This window comes from Mus caroli, unplaced genomic scaffold (genome assembly GCF_978045245.1).
Source record: "Mus caroli unplaced genomic scaffold, Mus_caroli_1 scaffold_1, whole genome shotgun sequence".
NCBI classification, from domain to species: Eukaryota; Metazoa; Chordata; class Mammalia; order Rodentia; family Muridae; genus Mus; species Mus caroli.
The window spans coordinates 140809615-140830186 of record NW_028227256.1 but is presented as its reverse complement, the minus strand read 5'-3'; the positions used below and the strand labels follow the sequence as shown (position 1 = coordinate 140830186).

The following is a 20572-nucleotide window of genomic DNA, read 5'->3' as shown; positions in this document are numbered from 1 at the left end:
AGTTGTTTTTCCTCATCTCCCAGTATTGGATAGTCTTGACCTCCTATCAGAAGTCTACACTGTTGACTCATTCCTTACCTTTTAAAATGCCTGCTGTCAAGTACTGGGCTTCATTTGATCTCAAGGGGCTTTGTTTGCTTTATTTTGTTTTTGTTTTTTAAATTCTTTTTTAGTTTTTTTGTAGTTTGTTTCTGGCTATTAACTATACATTTAAAATTATCATTTCTCTTTAAATTCTGAATACCTTTTAAAGGAAATCTTAGATTTTCATTTTTCTGTTTATTATTTATTCATTCATTTCTTTATTTTTGGTTTTTCAAGATGAGATTCTTTGTGTATCCTCGGTTGTCCTGTAAGTCACTCTAGGCTCACATGTTTTTATTTCCCCCCACTTTATAAAATTGTGTCTCTTAACTCAAGATTATGGGATTATCTGACTTACTGACTGATAAATACTTGTTAATATTCTGATGGAATATGACAGTTTGTTACAAGTAACATCAATAAATTATCTCACTTTCTTTAGCCTGAACTTTTTATCCCTAGCATAGTTTTTTCAGTGATCTACCTAAGCTAGAAACTTAGACTATATTGTCCTTTAGCTCTAAGTGCTTCTCCTAGTGTCATTTGTGTTGCAGAAATAAAATAAATTTACAAAAAGCAGCTTAGGAGGAAAATGTGTTTATTTCACCTTACAATTTCAGGACACAGTTCATCATTGTGGAGAGGGAGAGGTCATGGCAGAGCCTTCATTTAACTAGTCATATCATACCACATTAAAAAGCAGAAAGAAATGAATGTATCCATGCTCAACATGCTTGCTTACTTGTGTTTACCACAGATTTTCTACTCTTAGACAACTTAGGACCTATTGCCTAGGGAGTGGTACTGCCCCTAGTGGGCTGGCTCTTTCCATACCATTTAACTTAATAATGAAGTCTGCCATAGACATGCTTACGCCAACACAGTGTAGAAAATCCCTCATTAAGACTTTTCTGAGGTGATTGTAGTTTGCTTCAAGTTGATAAATTATGTATCACACTGTTTTTCTCAGGTTTTATGAACTCTACTTTTTCCACATCAAAATGCGCAAAGTAGACAATTTAATTACTTGTATAACATAAGAGAAACCTAAGAGTTTGGGGAGCATTTTCATGGGCTGTAGTAAAGAGTAACATAATATTGCACAATTATGACACAATCAAAATTCAGCAAGATAACTAGACTTTTAAATATAAATTGAGTTATAGAGTTATATAGTTTCTAAATAAAATGTTTCAAAAGTACAATGAATTTTAATTTGTAGCTTGAAATATTTTACATTTTGAGTAGCTGAGTAGTTACACAGTTTTTAATTAAAATTATTCCCCCCCCCTTTGGAATGCTGGGATTGAATTCTTGACTTTTTGCATTCTAAGACAAACATTGTATATTCAGTTCTCAAGGTTTTAAAAAGTTTTAATTTTTTTAATGTATATTGGTATTTTGCCTTCATTTATGTATGTGCACCAATGTGTGTTTTCTGCCCTTGGCAGCCAGAAGAGGGCAGTGGATTCCCTGGAGGTAGAATTTACAGATCTTTATGAGTTGCCACTTTGGTACTGGCAATAGAGCCCAGATCCACTAGATGAAGCAGCTGGGGTTCTTGACCTCTGTGCCAGATCTCCAGCTCCATTTCTCAAGATATTGTTAGGATAGTTTTTCCAAATTCTTGCTAGGTATATTATATTTTTAAAATTTCTACAATATCTCTCTGTCATCATCTGGTCGTTATAGTATCTGTTCTTCAAAAGGAAGAACATTTCGCTCCATGCTGAAAATGTTAGCAGAACTTAAAAATTTCCCTGAAGATGTGTTATTTTGATGTATATGGAGCTTTTTTCAATCTTTATGTCACGATATAACTTCCTTTGTTTTTACTTGAAGAAGCCTAGGAAACTTTGGCTTTTCTGAGTCACAAATATATTTTATGGTAATATGCTGGCATATTTGCTTTGTATTACTGGTACCTACAATAAAAATTATTCTGTCTGGTGAAGAAAGCCTTAGTTTGTTTTTTCACTGTGTTACTAACTTTAATTTCAAAAGTCAAAAGTAAATAACAGAAAAATTACTAATTATTAATGAGATTTAGGTAAATTTGGGTGAATCACTTTATTTAAATATCACTTATGTATTTAGTGGAAATGTATGTATGTGTTCAGGTGGGTATACACATATACATGGAAATGAGATTATAGGTAGAGGCCAGATATTTTGTAGCAGGTATTTTACTTCTTTCATTTTGGTGGTTGTTTTATTTTAAATTGTGTGTATGTGTGTTGGGGGTGTATTGTTGTTTGGGTTTTATTATAAATTGTGTGTATGTGTGTTGGGTGTATATTTTGTATGTATGTGGTATTGAAAGACAAAAAGAATTGGTATTTATGTATGTATGTTTCCGCAGTCTTTGACTTATGAGGGCCCACAGTTTCTCCTAGAGAGTAGAGAAGAGGTTCTCTGCTTCCACTGATGGTTCTGGCGATCAAATTCAGTTGTTAGGCCTGTGAAGGAAGTACCTCTAACTGCTGAGCCTTCATGCCATTCCCATTTCATTTTCTGAGACAAGGTTTGCCATCGAACCAACCTTTAGTTCATCATTGTGGTTAGACCGGCTGGCCAGTGAGCTTCAGGGATCTGACTTTCTTTGCCCTCCAGCTTTGGGGATAGAGACACAAAGTACTAGGCCTGAATTTTTATCTGAGTTGTGGGCTCTTGTGGCAAGCACTGTACTGACTGAGCCATCCCAGCATCCCCTTTATATGTAGTTTAAGCAGCAATTTAGAGCAAAACAGTTGACAGATTAAAAAAACAAAGAATGTAATAAGCAGATTGAAAAGTATCTTAAAATGTTAATTTATATAATAATTTCATAATTTAAAAAATGCTCAAAAATTTTTCACTTATGACACACTTGAAAATGGATTTTTCAAATCTATAACACAGAATTCCTTAATGAATTCTTTTAATTAAATTTGCATAAAGTAAATTTTATTTTTTTGAAGGAAATAGCTGTAAAATAATATTTTTTGTCCCTTCCATCTATTCATTTCCACTTCCTTTGAAAAAGTGAACCTTTACTAATTACTAATGTCACAAGCCAGTGTGTGAGCTAGGCATGATGTGCCTCATGCCTGTTATCTTGGCATTTGAGAAACTGAGGTAGGAAGATTGCTGTGAACTTGGGGTAAGATTGGGTTACATAAATGAGATGTTATGTCAAGAAAAACAAAAACACCAATATGCTCACTTACACTGTTTGGATATTGCCTATTTAGTGGCTACTAGAATATATATTCTGTGAAGATGGAGAGTTTATGTTGGTCACTGTTATGCTCTTAGCACATAGAATAGTTCACCTTATATGTAAGTACTGTATTTACTTAACTAGATTTTAGCTATTTTTATCACAAATTTTTCTTTTTCTCTATTTTTATAAGCGAAATTGTATTAGTTTGCTTTTTATTGCTATGACAAAACACCATTGCCAAAGATTATGGAGGAAGGAAAGGGTTTATTTGACTTCTATGGTTTTTTTTATTGGATATTTTACTTATTTCATATGTTATCCCCTTTCCCAGTTTCACCTGCAGAAACCCCCAATCCCATCCTCCCCTCCCCTGCTCACCAGCCCACCCACTCCCGCTTCCCTATCCTGGCATTCCCCTACATTGGGACATCGTGCCTTCTCAGGACCAAGGGCCTCTCCTCCCATTGATACCAACAAGGCCGTCCTCTGCAGCTGGAGCCATGGTTCCCTCCATGTGTACTCTTTGGTTGGTGGTTTATTCCCTGGGAGCTTTGGGGGTACTGGTTGATTGATATTGTTGTTCTTCCTATGGGTTGCAAACCCCTTCAGCTTCTTCAGTCCTTTCTCTAACTCCTCCATTGGGGACCCAGTGCTCAGTCCAGTGGTTGGCTGCAAGCATCCTGCCAGAGCCTGACAATTACAGACTTCTATGTCCTGATGGCATTTCATTATGGAGAGGTGGAAACCAAGCTGGAGTAGATGTAGGAACTGTGGAGGAAAGCTGCTTCTTGGCTTGCTTTCTGTGGCTTGCTCAGCCTTCCTAGGGATAGTACTACCAGCACTAGCCTGGGTTCCCTCACCTCAGTCATTAATCAAGAGAATGCTCCTACATACTTATCTTTGGGCCAGTCTAATGGATTTTTCAATTGAGGTTTCTTTCTGAATTACCTGAACCTGTGTCATGATGACAAAAATCTTCCTAGCATCTGAGTTCTGTTAGTTTTACTCCCCTAGTAATTTCACAAGGATACATACCGTTTTGGCTGTTTCAGAGGTCACTAATTACAATGCTAGTGTAGCTTCAGTTGGTAGTAGAGAGATTGGGATTTTTGTTTGTTTTAGTATTTGTGTTTATATGTATTTTCTTTCAGTAAAGTATTTCCATAATTTTGAGTATAGTTTTAATAAGAATGCTGGTTCTTTTTCTACCTGTTCTCCATATAGTTAAAGCCTTCCATCTCAAGTATGATGAAGTTCGTCTAGATCCAAATGTTCAAAAATGGGATGTAACAGTATTAGAACTCAGCTATCATAAACGTCACTTGGATAGACCAGTTTTCTTACGTTTCTGGGAAACATTGGATAGGTAATTATGATCCTAAAATATACTAACATATGCTTTATATGGTGATTTTTAAAAACAATTTAAAAATTTTAAAGGTATGAGCTATATTCTGTAATTCCTTGCTTTGAACATTGTCTGATTTGATGCTAACATGATAACTTTGATTCATTGACTTTATATGTAAATGTATATAAGTTTAGAGCCTGTTAGAAGGCACAAGAAACTCAGCGTGAGAGGACAAAGATTGTGTAATATTGCTCTCATGAACTGTTTTCTCTTCTGAACTTCATTTTCTGTCTGCTCAGAGAGCCTGGAGTCAGGTAACCTTTGAGCTTTGCAGACTGAAAGCTCGTGAAAGGAATTTAACTTTTACATTTATTTGAATTACTATCATTTATGTGAATTACTAGTATAGAGCTCTTGAGTATAGTTTCTTTCTAACAACTGTTCTGTAATTTACAAATAAGAACAGTAAATTATCATAATTAATATTATGGAGTCAACTGCTGTTTGTTTTGTTTCCTGAAACTTTAGCTTGTATGATATTGGATTGTATCAGTTTTCTAAAAGTCACAAGGCAACTTTATAGCTGTAACTGATAGTTTGTAAAGACAAATGCACTTCCAGGAAGCTGGTAGTTTATAGAATTAATAGAATTAATAGAAATATGTTTCTTTTGCTTACTAATTTTCTGAAGTTACAGACTCAAGTTTCCAGTTTAATAAAAACAGTATTTTTCCTTTTAGTGATTTTAAGTTACAGAAGTCACCCTCATTTACATGTAATATTTTTAAAAAAATTTAAAATTTGTGTTGTCATTATAACCCATTATTGTATTTTTTTCCCCAGATACATGGTAAAGCATAAATCCCACTTGAGATTCTGAATCATTTAATTCCTCCTTTTCTGAAACCTTGGATTAAGAAGCATGGATATAGCTTGATCTACAGACTGAAAGCAAGCTTTATGAATTCATCAAGAACTTGCAAATGAAGAAGGACACAGAGTAGTCTTTTATAAGACCTTGTTTGATGCTGTGTGCTTCAAAGGGGCAATGCTTCCCATCCATACAAGCAAACTTTTTTGGCTTACAACTATTTTTTTAATATTAGCCTTCTAGTCTGTAATGGAAATTGTATATTTTGATAGAAGTTTTTTCTCTATTGGTTAAATTAGCATTACTTAAAATTTGTTCTTTAGAAATAAATACAGGTTATAAATGTGTGTATATTTAGGAGTTATTAGGCTCTTCAAGCCATCTTGCTTCTGATTTTTCATTGCTCTGTGGTTCCTTTTACTGGAAAATACTTACTGTCATGATGGTATTAAATTTTAGACTATAGAACTTCAAAACCCTATCAAAGGGAAGTAACTATGAAATCAGTTGAAAGTCAGCCTGTGTGTATCCGATGTCTATACTAATTCATGTTTAAAAAGGAATAATGAAAAATCAAGAACAAGTCTTCAGTTTCAGTTGAACTGTTCAGCCTTTTCAAGATTTCTTTTGTAAATGAATACATTTAATGAATGTACATTCTCTTTGTTGACTTTGATGATTTTAAACTTAAAGTGATATATTTCTATCTGGAATATGTTTCCACTTGAAAAGAAATCTTAAAAAAAAACAAAGATTAAAGTGACATAGACTGTAGTGATTTTTACTTGGGAAGCTAAAGTATGATTTGGGGGAATGAGTGTGTGTCAACATAGTTACAGTGTAACTGGAACCTCCTCTAAGTCTGACTATGATTCTTATTTTATATGCGATAAGATTTTGAGTCTTCTATTTGTACACATGGCAACTTGGGACTTCTTATCTTCCATTATTCCTAAATAATGATAAATTCCCAGGCACCAAAGAACACATTTGCTTACGTGTCTGAAAATGAAACAAGATAAAAACACTGGTATTTTTATGTGTGTGTGTTCAATGTGGTATAAAATATAAAACCTATATTTTAACGTAGTAAGATATTTTACTATTCCTCTACTTTACAGAGTGTTGCATCCAAGCTGCAATGAATGACCATATTCCTTGAGTCCTGGTGTTGTCTTTTACTACTTAAGGAATGTTCATTCCTTGAAACTGATTTTATCATTAGAGCTGTTTTTGACTATCCACCTTGTATGTTGTTTTCCTCAGTGACTATCTCTTAGGCTATCAAATTGGGGGAGCACAGTAAAACATTTAGCTCTTGCTTTTATTCAGGTGAATTTATTTACTCAGTAATTTTTTTACTTAGTAAATAAGTAAATTTATTTACTTAGCCTCTTTAGAACTTAATGCTATCATAAAGATGAGAAATAATTATTATTTATTTTCTTAACTTCCAACAAAAGTCCATTATCAGTAAAAATGGGAAGTTATTTATTTAGATGGAATCCAGGGGGCTCTCCAGAAGAAAAGCAGCTAATGTTTTCAAAGGCTTCAGTACTTTTGTAGTTTTAGTAGGTTCTGTCCACAGTTCCCCATTCTTGCATTCTTTTCTTGATGATAAAAGAAAACTCAACTTTGTTTACAGAGTTTCTCAGCATACAAATTATCCTTAAATTATGTATTGAATAAACTTCCTCCATAGTGAAGTTAGTCAACAACTCAGACCTGTAATATTTTAATGTAAAATTACTTGTTAGGACTACTGCAAAGGACATGAACTACCTACCACCTTTCCATAAAGATGTTTGGTGTTTGTTCTTAATAACTGAAGTTTAATTTATAGCAGAGTTTGGTTAAAATTAGTATCTACTTTGTGCATGGTTTATTTTGTATTTTAAATTTGCGTTGTGTATCTTCAGAGGCTTCTGGATGACACAGGCTTTAACTCCAGTAAAGCCAGGGCTGTGCTTTATGTGGGTCTTGAAGTCAGACCCTTTGTGTGTACTAGGATTTCTTGTTTTAGTTTTAAGATTTAAAAACAGTTTTTTCAAGGTAGCAAGGTAATGAGTTTCATGGTAGCATTTTGAGGATCCATGTCATCTTTCATTGTTCTTTTCCTAGCCCTGGCTCTCTCGCATACGGTTTTCTTCTTCTTTGCTTTCACATGTATCTATTTCTTTCTCTTTTTCTACCTCAACTCTTCTTAGTAGCTCTTCTCCCTTCTGTATCATAGTCTTTGTTTCATTACCTATACATAGACATGGACATAAATTTAAAAAAATTTAATCTCAACATTGTGAGCCCTTAAGTAGGTTTATGAAATTTTTAATGAATAATTATGAAAATAACAAAAAAGGAAATGATTAAAAAAAAAACCAAACCATCCACTCTGCTCTACCAGTCAGTCATTATTCTTTTGTGACTCAGCTCTACAGCAGCACCTAACCCAGTGCTCTGCACATCCAGGCATTCAGTAGCTACTTATTTGTGTGAATGGATGATATGTTTTCAGCTTAAGTCCATTAACACAGTTTTAACTTTATTTGATCTTACAAACTGAGAGTACAGGATTACAGGGCATGTGAAGAAATAGATAATTTAATGAAAATGAAGTACATGTTACTAAGTTCAGCTTCCTATAAGTTATTAGTGGAGGTACTCCTGCCGGCTTTACTTAAAGGAGGCTTCTCTGTTATTTATAATCTCCTAAGTTACGGTAAGAAAAATTATATAGTTTTTAAACAGAAGCTCACCATTTGGAGACATTTGAAAATATTAATAATTTTCAAAAGTATTTCAGAAAAAAAGTTTTTTGAGAAAGGGGTAAGATCCACCTATTTACATTGTTACTGGAAGTAGTACCAGCATTAAAGATCTGGTTTTCTCCTCTTTTCATCTATGTATGTTTTCTGTGTGTATGTATGTATTTTTTGAGGCCACTCTTTGCACTAGACCATCTCTTACATTGGTGATATTGGCCTATATCCCCAAATGACAAAATCAAATCTTATTTATTTAAGGAGTTTTTTGCTGTTTAATATTTAAACAACATTTAATATATTTCATTATTAGTATTATAGCTTACGGTTTGTTTCCTGTTTGCTTATTGCTTTACTAAGTATTTTTTAGCAGAGGCAGAATGGCAGCTTATACAGGAATAAGTAATTCATGGTGACAAAAACCTCAAGTCTTTTAAGTTCAAGGAACTATTATTTTCTTTGCTGTGCAGAGTAGGATACAATTTAATTATTAAAAGAAAAGCATAGTATGAATTAGTTTACACAAAAAAGTTTTCACCTAAGGAAGATTCACTAATAAGTATTGAAGAGACTTTTACCTAAATAAAAATTTCTGTGACTCTTAACCCAAAGTGATGACAGTGCTCTTTTTTTGGAAAGTGGGCAGGGATTATTCATTACACTGATGAGCTATGCAAGATTTTTTGACATTTTACAGTTACTGAAGCTGGTCAAAATTAGTCATATAGAACGTGGCTTTAAATTACGTTGGATTTTGTTTGTCTTACTGTTATTTGTTGGCTTGAAAATAAACCCAGAGCCACCTGCATCCTAGGGCAAGCACTTGGGCCACTGACTTAGACTCTGAACCATGAGTTGTGAAATTATTAAAGTACAGAATCATAGTGAAACTAGAGCAGTTTATTTTTGATTTTAGTCCCCTACCCCAGGGAAAGTTCTTAAAGAATGAGTGTGAGTGATCGTATACGTACACACATACAAGTCAAAAGAATTGCCATTCTGTTGAGTTCAAATTCATGTAGAATGTTGAGAGAAAAAAAAAAAGATAAAATCTATAGAAATTTGTTTGTAACTGAAAAGCTGGTGGTGGTTTTCAAATGAATGAAATTTAAATTATTCCCCTTGAAATTACTGAACTGCGTTCATTATCCACTTATGTTTTATTTTCATATGATGATTCTCTTTAATTGTATAGTAAAATGGAGAATTGACTAACCCCGACTTAGAGAATTGGATTGGGTATTTAAATTAGGTCCTGCATTTTCTGGTGTATTCATGCCATGTCTCGAAGTGTGTGTTGGCCCTAACATAGGTTTTGCACTAACATGTTGGCAGAAAAACTAAAGAAAGATTGAAAATGTACAACAGTTGTATAGATAATTCTTTTTAATAAGTACAGTAGGTTAATTATGATTTCAGATCATTGATGTTTTGGGGATTGTGTGTTAGGAACTGTTCATAAGAGCATCTTGGAAGTTACAAATTGCCATATACTGAAATGCAGTAAAGTTTGTGGACTAGTTTTGTGCCAAAATTAAAAAGATGGGATTATAATATGTCAAAATTAAGGAAACTTTCCAAGTATTTTGTATTCTGTTACATTTTGTTTCTATTTTAAATGTAAGTAAAGCTACTTAGCCTCCAACTTGGGTCAGACTTCTGAATAGGTAACCTTATTTCCTTCCGTGGTAGTATCCACTGTAACTGCTTGCTTAATCATTAATGAGTGATGTTTGTGAAGCAGAGCAGTTCCTGAATAGAGCTTACTTTGAAGTCTCTGTTTTCTGATGAAATGTTCCCATACTCATTTCATTTTGGGAGCTTTTGAAATTGTGGGCTTTATTTTACATACAACAGTTTGCAGTTAAAAATCTTGGGAATATACCTACCGCCCCTTAATTCCCCCTAAAAGACTCCAAACAAAACAACTACAGTGTGTGTGTGTGTGTGTGTGTGTGTGTGTGTGTGTGTGTGTACACATACCTTATGTATACCTACCAAGAAGGCAGAAGTACTGTGAGTTTGGGATGTTGTTGTCTTTCTGTAAAGTGATTCAATGGGATTTGTCAGGCATCGTATTTCTGTTCAGGAAATAAAGATGTTTACTTTTTGGAACCAATGAGTTAAATCCTTTTTTCAGTTAATAAGTTAATTTCTAGAAGTCTTCATAAAGGCAGCAGGTTTTATGGCCTACTGAACTTATAATTGAAGTATGTCAAATTTCTTGTTATTATAATAGTATTAAAACTATATCCCAGTATTTTACATATAAATATCCTGATTTTAACATAAATTTCAAAATCACATTCCCATATAATGAAATAATTAACATTGTCATATTGGCAATGCCAGACATAATATGTGAATCTGATGTGACAGTTTTCTAGTGAAGGACTTACTGGGCCATATTTAAATTTAATTTTTGTGTTTTTCATAAATGCTCAATAAATATGAACTTCTGATTCCTTTGGTCATCTGCTCTTAGATCCATGCCTTTGTAACTGAAACAGAAAGTGAATGTACTGTTGGGTTATTTTTTTTTTAAAGGCTCAGAGGTATGCATATTAATAATAAATACCATATTGCTAGGTAAGCTTTTTTTCTTTAACATTTTTCAGAATAAGTTTGGTTTTTTTTTGTTTTGTTTTGTTTTGTTTTGTTTTTTTACTGAAGCGTATAATGGTCAGCCTTTAGGGTAAATTGGAAAGCTGAACGCATTTTTTTAAATGACCATACAACCTCTGAAGTCAGTCTAATAGTTACCTGTACAACCCTTGTCCCAGAATTTATAATTTGTATCTCATCCTTGTTTAAAGAATACTGAACTAATGTAAATAGAGCTGAGGTTACACACAGAAGCTGAAAACATCTGAGAGATGATGTTCCTATGTCTTGATATTTTGTTGGACTCTGTTTCCTTTGCCAGTGAATTCCTAGGAGAGAACACAGTAGTTCATTCACTGTGGTAAAACACGGTTATGTGTTCTTAGAGAACTGCCTTCTTTAATATCTGTTTTTATTTAAGTTGTCGGATAATATACATGTTCTTGAAATGGAGCAGTTTGAAAGTTTACTCAGGACTGATCACTGAACTCGTTGTTTTCAGCATCATCATATTTCTGGTAGTTTTGACAGTAAAACAGTTTGAAATGTTTTTAGGTACTGTATTTTTATTTTATAATGAATAACCCATTACAGAAACAAACGTAGAATCAAAGATAAAATAAATTGAGCTTTAAAGTAGTTTAAAGATAAAGGAAGTTGATGTTGGGCTTTGAGAAGTTATTTAAGAATTTTTACTTAAAAGAGAAATATAGTAGAATGAATTTGGGAGCTAGGCAAACCTCTGATGTGATTTTTCTCCAACATTTAGCTGCTAATTGCAAATGTGTAGAGAATCAAAGTTAGATTGCTTCTTTCATTAATGGATTGATTGATTGATTGATTTAGATGTTTTTGGTGGAATTAGATGCAGGCCAGGGAGTTGGATTCCTTTGCTAGGATGATATGAGTTGACAACAGGTAGAATCCAACTTGTACAAAAAATAAATCCTGGAGAAGAGGCAGTGGAAGGGAGAAGATGGCACTTCTGTACACTGAAAGCTTCTATAAAGTTGACCTTGAGAGAAGAGAAGGGGAGATTGAGTGGGAGGCCAGTACCAAAATCATTTTTTAAAATGCATCTCTTTTACAATGACTAACTTGAAGAACTGAGAGTTGACTGCTGGGTGCTAGAAAAAAGGCATCCTTGAATATACTGATGTTAGGAAAAGATTTGATATTCTGGAGAACTTTTCTTTGACTGCTCTGAGCTGCTTGTTTACTGAGTTTGTTTTAGACTTGGAAAGAGAACTTAAGATGACACCAACCGTCTTCTGACTGTGAGGTTAGTTAACTGCTATTCTGATTCTTATCTAAATCTTCCTGTTTCTCTTTCATTGTTAGCATGAAGTGGTTGGTCTGCCTTATGTTTTTGGTGGCTAGGTTTTTTTCCCATCTAATCCTTCCTCACTTTCCTACCAATTCCTTGATTATGCAGCTGCTACCCAGCAATATTCCATTTTCTTCCCAGAAGTGACCTTACCTTTTCTTGATAGAGGAAACAAGCCATGGACTTCTCGATACTGTATTGCTTAAGCCTTGAATACACCTGCGAGCATCTTTTCTTCCTGTTGGCCTAGTGTCCAACTCATTAGGGACTTGTATTTCTCTACAACTTATTCATGTTTGCAGGATTTGCCATCTTTTGTTTCTTGTATATTCATTTTGTCACCCTGTAGTTACACTTTTGTCTCTTGTATGTTCATTTTGTTACCCTGTAGTTACACCCTGTAGCACACATTTGTTTGGGTCTTTTGTATAAACACCAGTGGTGTTCTGGGAAAAGGCTTACTCACTTTCACCCACTTTTCTCTTTCTGCCAGTGATCTTTCTTAATCGATAGAGAAGTCGCGGTGGCACTAAGAAAAAGTTTATAGTCTGTTTGGTCTATATGGAGCTGGGCCTCTAAACTCTTGAGTCTTTCCAAGATCGTGGACTTAGAGGAAAGCTGCTGGTGTCCACACTGTGCTGCCAAGGTGTCCTGGAAGTACACCACCTTCCAGGGTCTCATGGGGAGCTCAGTTTCATTATGCTTGGAGAAGGCAAATCTTTAAATAGTGGGAAAACTGGAGATTGTGCTGTGTTTTAATTGGCAGCCTGCTGCTTAACAGTCAATCAGCTCACATAATGGAGGTAACTCGCTCCTTGTTCATGATTATTACTGATTAGAATATTTCATGGTATGATTTGTGCCAAAGTTGGAACCAGTAGACAAAGGAAAGTATACCAAAAGGGAGAAACAAGAAGGACTTGTTGGTTGAGATGGAGGACAGTTTGAATTTTCATATGTTATCTCAGAAATTTATAGGTTACGCTTTCGATAGAGCAAAACAAAAGTACTAAAATGTTGACCAAAGTTGGTACCAGATTAATAACTTACTAAGAAGGCAAAACTTGAAAGATACATAGAAGTCACAACCTCTAGGAGACAATGTTGAGTGAGGCTAAGAAGAACCTACTGGTAAATGTGAGCAGATGTATTGGACACAACATGTAACTATTAGAGGAAATTTCTAATAGTTGAAAAACTTTTTCCAGAAAACATTGAAGGAAAAGATAATAGGTCTAGGCAAGTGCTTCATTTGAACATTTCTTGTTTAATTTGTGCCAATGACAAGTGCTGTGCCAATGAATAAAAACTAGCCACACGCCCACTAAGGAGGGACAAGGTAGACATTAAACAACTGTTCTCTATTGACACAAATGATGCATTAAAAAAATGAAGCAGACAAAATATTATTTTGGGATAAAATAGCAGAGATAACCATTTTACAGCACTAAGGATCCAGGGCCTTGTACACTCAAGGCAAGGGGTTTGCCATGGAGCTACATCCTTGACCCAAAGTTAACCATTTTATATGGGTAGCCAGAGGCAAATAAGTTGATACTTGTTCAATAGGTGAAGAAATTATCCTTGTGAATATATGAGAAGAAAGCACTCCGGACGGTGAAGAGTCTGAAGCCTTCTGCTAGGATCATACTTACTATTTTAAGGACTGACAAGGAGGCCACTGGGCTTAGTGAGGCAGCAGGAATGGAAATGGGAGAGCAGATGCAACAGGGAACAAGGTTCTGGGCTGGCTTAATGGGTCGAGGAGGAGCTGTTGGCTGTGGCTTTAATACAGAAGCTGTTAGGTTTTGAAAGTACCGAGATGTAGTGTATAAGCTAGTACGATCAGCAACATTCCCAACATTTTTGTTTGGGGGCTGAAAAAATATTCCTCCTAAGTAAAGTGGTCATGATTATGAAAGTATGATATTTGGGAATGGTAGCTGAGAGGATCAGTTTACTTCTGAAATATTTGAAATGCCCATTAACTGTGCAAGAAGAGGTGTAGGTCTTTGGGTTTTAGGCTAAAGAGCAATGTTCAGAGAAAAAGAAAAGCGCTTTTTTGTCAAGGTTATTTGTGGATGCATAGGCAATGCCTATAGCTATCTGAGGAACATTCCCCTAAAACTTTTAAAATAATCAAAATGAATATCCTGTGGTAGAGTAACTGAGTATTTGTAGTAGAAATGTGACATCTCAAGTCAGTCAGCCCCTTTCTATGGGAAATGGCACTCTGTCAGTACTGAGCTGTTTTTTTAGCAAAACCCAGAAGCATGAATGAAGAGTAAATATTCTGAGGTTTTGTAGCCCCTGAGAACAAAGGTGTGGCTTCTTGGACGATTAAGAACATTTGTTTTAGCACCGAGTCCAAGAACCACTGGTTCTTTAGAAAAAGGCTTTCTAATGTTTACAGAAGCACTTTGGACTACTTAAATTTTTTTTTTACTGATATTTTGGAGATTTTAAAAATAGGTCTAGATGTTATTTCCAAGTTATTAAATTGCAAAGCTTGAAATCTTTGCTAGGTAGTAAGCTAGGTTTTCAGCCACAAAAGCACAAACCAAAGTATTTTAAGTAAGCTTTTTCAAAATATTCTCCTAGTAGCACTTTTTTTTTCCCTAGAAAAATAACCTTGGACTTTTTGGTTATGTTTCCATAACTTTTAACCTTGTAATTTAGCAAAGAGCAACTTTAGGAGAAAGCTCAGTTGTGTCATAGTTTTGAATTATTATGGCTGACTGTCATTTCCCCTACAGAGCCTTTTGTGCTATTTTACTGTTTTGTGAGAAGTATGTAAATTGTTGGTGAATGAGGGAGTCAGGGCACCACTGTCAGGCTTGTTCTTAATTCACCTTGTATCCAGATCAAGTAACAGCGTCTGTATCAATATATCTGTTATCTATTAATAAAGCCTAATTTAAATACAAATATTCATCTTATTGTCCTTTTCCCCCAGCTCTTCAGTGAATCATCTTGCATGCTCCCTAAAGTATGTTGCTTAGATTTGGAGACCTGTAACACTGTATTGGTTATTTCCTTCCTTGTCAATGTGACAAAATATGACATGAAATAAAAAAGGAATTATTTGAGTTCACTGTTGCAGAGGGCTCATTCCATGATGCTTGTCTCATGTGACTGAAGGAGCAATTAGTGGAACCCGTTCTTCATGTCTGGGGAGCAAGATGCACAGCAGAGGCCATTGACACTGGAATGGCTCTCCCCTTTCGTCCTGTTATCTTGTACTCCATGCTCCCAGCCAGTGGGCTTGGTGCCACCCACATTCAGGGTGGCTCTTCCTTTTCAGTAGACCTTCCTGGAATTGCTCTTTAATTCTTAGTTGACGATTCTTAGTAAAGTTGGTAATGAAGAGTACCTATCACCCACTAGATAAAAAAACAAAAACAAAAAACCAAAACTTTGTTGGAAACATTAACTTGTAGTGATAGGGTGGCTGTTTGGTAGTTAACATTCATATTCTTGGGGTTTTGTCCTAAATTTTTAACTGACTACTCTTTTTCCACTGTAGCTATGTGAATACCATATAAAACAGTTTAGATGGGTACAACTGTTTGCTGTTACATGTCACTGCTACAATGACATCCCTATATCCACACATATCTGTGTATGAAATATGCACAGCTGTATGTACGAGTATATCATGGAGAAATGCCTGAAAGATACACCACTGGGCCAGAGGCAATTTTTAAAAAATGATTTACTTTGAAAGACAGCTGTGTTGGCTAAAACCTATAATCTCAGAACTCAGGAGGCTGAGGTTGAAGGATCACCAGGAAATTATGGTTTGCTTTGGCTATGGGATATGACACTGTCTTAAAAGAGGAAAAAGGGCAATTTATGTGTAGGTAAATATCCATGTACTTTCAGATCTAATTTTTGGTGCCACACATCCTCCCTTTGAGTACAGAGATTACAAATGTTCCCCACACCTTTTTGCTTATTTTTTTGGTGTGGGCCCTCATTTTGAGTGTGTGGAGTTCCTTGGGGTTTTATCATTTCATCATGAGTAGATTTCTGTAAGTTTCATCACAGTTGGGACATAGAAACATTACGTCAGCACAGAAGTTCTTGGTGGTGTTTCTACTACTAATACCTCCATCCCAACTCTGGCACTCAGCTGATCTGTTTGACTTCTTTATAGTTTTCTCATTTTGAAACTTATATGACAGCCTGCATCAGTTAGATTCTATGTCTGTTAGATGGTTCTTTTCTATTTATAATCTGGAAACTCAACAATTTCATATCAATGTTTTTCTTTAATTTTTGAGTAGTTTTTCATGTTATGAATGTGCCACAGTCTGTTCAAATACCTACTGAGTTGAGTATAACAAATATGGGTTGTTTGTTTCTGGGAGCAGTAGAGCTCATAGAGCAATCATCTGCATATGAATGTGTGGTTATAATCTTTGCTCTGGTAGGCAGGCCCTAGCGTGTGGTGGTTGGATGATACAGTTGCTGTGTATAAGTATTTTTAAAACTGTGAAACTATTTGCAAAGTGACTGTACCTCTAAATGTTCTTTCTTCTTGAGAGGTGAAGTATTTCCAGTTCTTGCCAGCCTTTGGTATGGTCTTGAATACAAATATTTGGATGTTTTAATAGCTACAAATGACTGTTGTGAAACATATCTTTAGGAACAAATTTTCTGTCTGTACATTCCTTTTGTCAACATGTCTGCTCAAGTCTTTCCATTTTTACTTAGATTTTTTTTTTTTTTCAGCCAAAGAGTTCAGAGAATTCTTTGTATAAATGATCCTGGCTTTGCATGCCTTTCGCTCCCCCATCATGGTTTAGGTAATCCACGTAGCTCAAATTTCAGTCAGTGTGGCATATTAGTTGTGGTTGCATAAAGTACAGATCTTGTTGCTAGCTCTCCAGTTCATAGACTTTAACATAAGCAACAGCTGGGTGTCATGGTCATTGAGTAGTTGCTTCTTTCAAAACCTTTGGTAAACATTACAGATCTATTCAGGTAGAAATCAGAGTGCCTGTTTTTGTGGCCTCATAGTCTCTTGGTGATAAATTCCCATGCCACTTTATACAAACAAATCACTTAAAATGGAATTGTCTAACAAAGATGAAAATGAAGCAATACAATTTATAAGAGGAAATAAAATTCTAATGAGGCACAAAGAACTGCTGAATGAAGACCCCAGACTCAAATGGTATGCAAAGGCAGAGAGCGATTATTCTGCAGAAATTACCAACACGCAGGGTCAACCATTCATCAAAATGGTGGTAACCTGAGGCACTCCCAGGCCTCCTTTTATGCAGGGCTAGGGGAATTTTCCAGAAGGATTAGGTATCCTCTAATAACTTCTAATATGATTGGTAGGGGCAAAGCAGTAACAACATAATTTTGCTTGGCTGCTATATTAGTTCTATTATATTTGGTGAGATCTTGAAGAATTTTGGAAACCAGGTCCATTCTGGCCTTGTCATTTCCTCCAGCTAGGTGTCCCAGGAATTGACTCAGCTCTAGACTCATCCTCCCTAAGTTAGGGCCATCACTGATGAAAGATCCATCGTCAGTGGCTCTTCTGCCGTGAGTGAGCTCAGTTTGCTTCCTGGGGATGTGAAAATTGTATTCCCAGTGGTTTGGACCTCTCAAAATAGGATTCTGTAGTAAATAGTTGATAAAAATGTTAAGAGCAGTGCATTTAGGAGAGTAGCTATGCAGCCAGTAGAATTTGGTGGTGGTAAACTTGACAGCATATTCCACAAAAAGTGGTAAAAGTCTTCACTACGGGAACCTATGGACATCTCACAGTATTAAGATGCAACATAAAATGTTAGGTGCTGACCAGCTTAGACAACCAGTATGAACACTCAGTGTGACCATTTGGGAAAAACACGATCTCTGTATTGTAAATTATGTCCTCATAAGGCATTGTGCTCAAAATTTCTAATATTTTAAAGTATAGTATAGTAAATATAACAGGAAGCTTTTACAAAGATGATTTAGGTCAACAACTATAAAAGTTTCCATTGTCCCTTAGGTTTCTTTGTGTGGTTTGATCTTGCATGTTTATTTTATGGTCCCTTAACTGCTGTGAGGATCAAGGATTGCTAACGTTTTCTACACGGGCATCTTTTGTCACCAATGCTACACGGCTTGTCTCTTTGTATTGCTGCTATTTTTAAGTTATTTTAATGTCTCCAGGTGAAACAATGGGATTCACTTGTGGCATTTTCATTCATGGATGTCATCGTACTTTGCTCACTCTCACTCTTCTAATAATCAGGTTCTCTCCTTCCTCCCAAGTAGTTCCTTCTCTGCTTCCGTGATGGATGGAAGGATGGATGGGTAGGTAGGTGCATGCATAGATGATTAGATAGATAGATAGATAGATAGATAGATAGATAGATAGATAGATAGATAGATATAGAGAATATATAGGCAAGCAGGTATATTGATTGATTCTATATATGCCTTTGTTATCTTATGGCGGTGATTCTCAACCTTCTTAATGCTGTGGCCCTTTAATAGAGCGCCTCATGTTATGGTGCTGTCTACCCCTCGCATCATAAAATTATTTCATTGCTACTTCATAAACTGTATTCTGTTTAGAGCTCTCTCTCTCTCCTCTCTCTCCTCCCTCCCTCCCTCCCTCCCCCCCTTCTTTTTCTCTGTGCATGTGTGAGTGTGTGTGTCCATAGAAGCTAGACTGTATAAGAAAGAAGACACCTTAAGCCAGTGGTTCTCAGTCTTTTTGGAGCTTTAATGATCCTTTCACAGAGATTGCCTAAGATGCGGATATTTAAATTATGAGTCATAGCAGTAGAAACATTACAGTTATGAAGTAGCAATGAAATAATTTTGTGGATGGAGGCCATCATAACATGAGAAAATTCTGTGGTTAAGAGGACATAATGCTCTTTCATAGGACCCAGGTTTGATCTCCAACACCTACTTCAGGAGTTCACAACTACCTACAATTTCACCTGCAGAATATCTGGCCCCCCTTCTCTGATTTCCAATGGCAACCACACACATGTAGCATATACATGCAAAGATACACACAAATCATAAGTAATCTTTTAAAGTTAACTAAAACAGGTATATATATATATATATATATATATGTATATATAGTATACTTACAATATGCACCTACTAAATGAGACCAAATATAAATGATTTTAAAATATTGTTCATTGGTTAATAAAAATACTTTTGTTTTAGAAACAAGAGTTCTCTATATTGTAAGGTTGGCTTGCAACTTGAACTTGTGACCCTCCAACTCTTCTAAGTGCTAGGATTATAGACCTGTGCCACCAAAATGTATTTTAAGGCAGAATTTAATTGGTCATAGTCATTTATATCTGGTCTTTTCATGGATTTGCACTCACAGAAAACTCACAAGTCTAAAAGCCTTGAAAATTAATTTAGGTCCTTTACATCTCATTTATTTGAATCATTTGTGTAATGATTTTACTGCAAATGTACAAGGTCATCTTAAGGTTAGACATCATTGTGCTTTTTTTTTTTTCCTCCCTACTTGGCAAAATGCCTTGTACATAGCAGCAAGTACTTAATGTATGCATCCTTATTAATTATATTAATGTAGCCTTAAGAGAAAGGAAAGGAGATAAGGAAAATATGGCACTGAACCTTTTTGCATAGCTAAGAACTGCCAGTTTTCCTATACATTATGTACAGTATCATATCTGAGAGTTATGCTGGTAATAATTACATTTCACTAATAGGTGCTATTGTTTGACAGGGATGGCCATTCTATCTTGAAAAACATGAGCACTTAACTCGACAAGTAACTTGTTCCACATCACCTTGCATTTTAGTGTCAGTAAAGGAACCACTGAGTTACCTATTTCTCTTAAAGGAAAAAAAAAAGCTGTGAATCTACCCAAATACTTACATGAAAGTCTATGATTAAGCCATGTCTTGGGAATGAAATTAAAATTAGCTTAAGCTCTCAAAGGTAGATATTTACAGCTGACTTTGTTTCATATACAAGTTTTAATATATAGACTGTGTTTGGTAAAATATCTAACATATTTCCTGAATAATAAAACTGCAAAAGCTATGCTCAAGCTAATGAGCTAACTGGCCTTTTGAATGAGTTGAAGACCATCTATTGATTTGTTCCTACACTATGCTGGTTTTTGTTTAGGTGAGTTCTACATCTCACAACTAGGAAAAGTTGTTTGTGTTTAAGAGTGCTTTTAAACCATGTTGTCGGTATAAGGATATAAGCTTCCCTATAATAGTTGGACTTGCTTCTAACTCACTATGTTAGCTGAAACCAAATAGAAAGATTAATGAAAATACAATCTGGCATGATGTTCCACTTAATTTCTCTTATAGTTGGCAGGAGTACAGACTCTAATCT

The 20572-nt window shown here is 35.2% G+C and overlaps 1 protein-coding gene across 1 annotated transcript in view; it reads left to right on the top strand.

The window, feature by feature from the left end:
• The window catches only part of Cdc73 (cell division cycle 73), a 106584-nt gene extending 91294 nt beyond the window's left edge, over positions 1 to 15290 (top strand). The window contains exons 16-17 of the mRNA XM_021165244.3: positions 4514 to 4655; positions 5484 to 15290. Of these exons, the coding sequence (XP_021020903.1) occupies positions 4514 to 4655; positions 5484 to 5520 (179 nt within the window). The 3' untranslated portion in view covers positions 5521 to 15290. The remainder of the gene's footprint in view (positions 1 to 4513; positions 4656 to 5483) is intronic.
• Positions 15291 to 20572: the final 5282 nt, after the last annotated feature.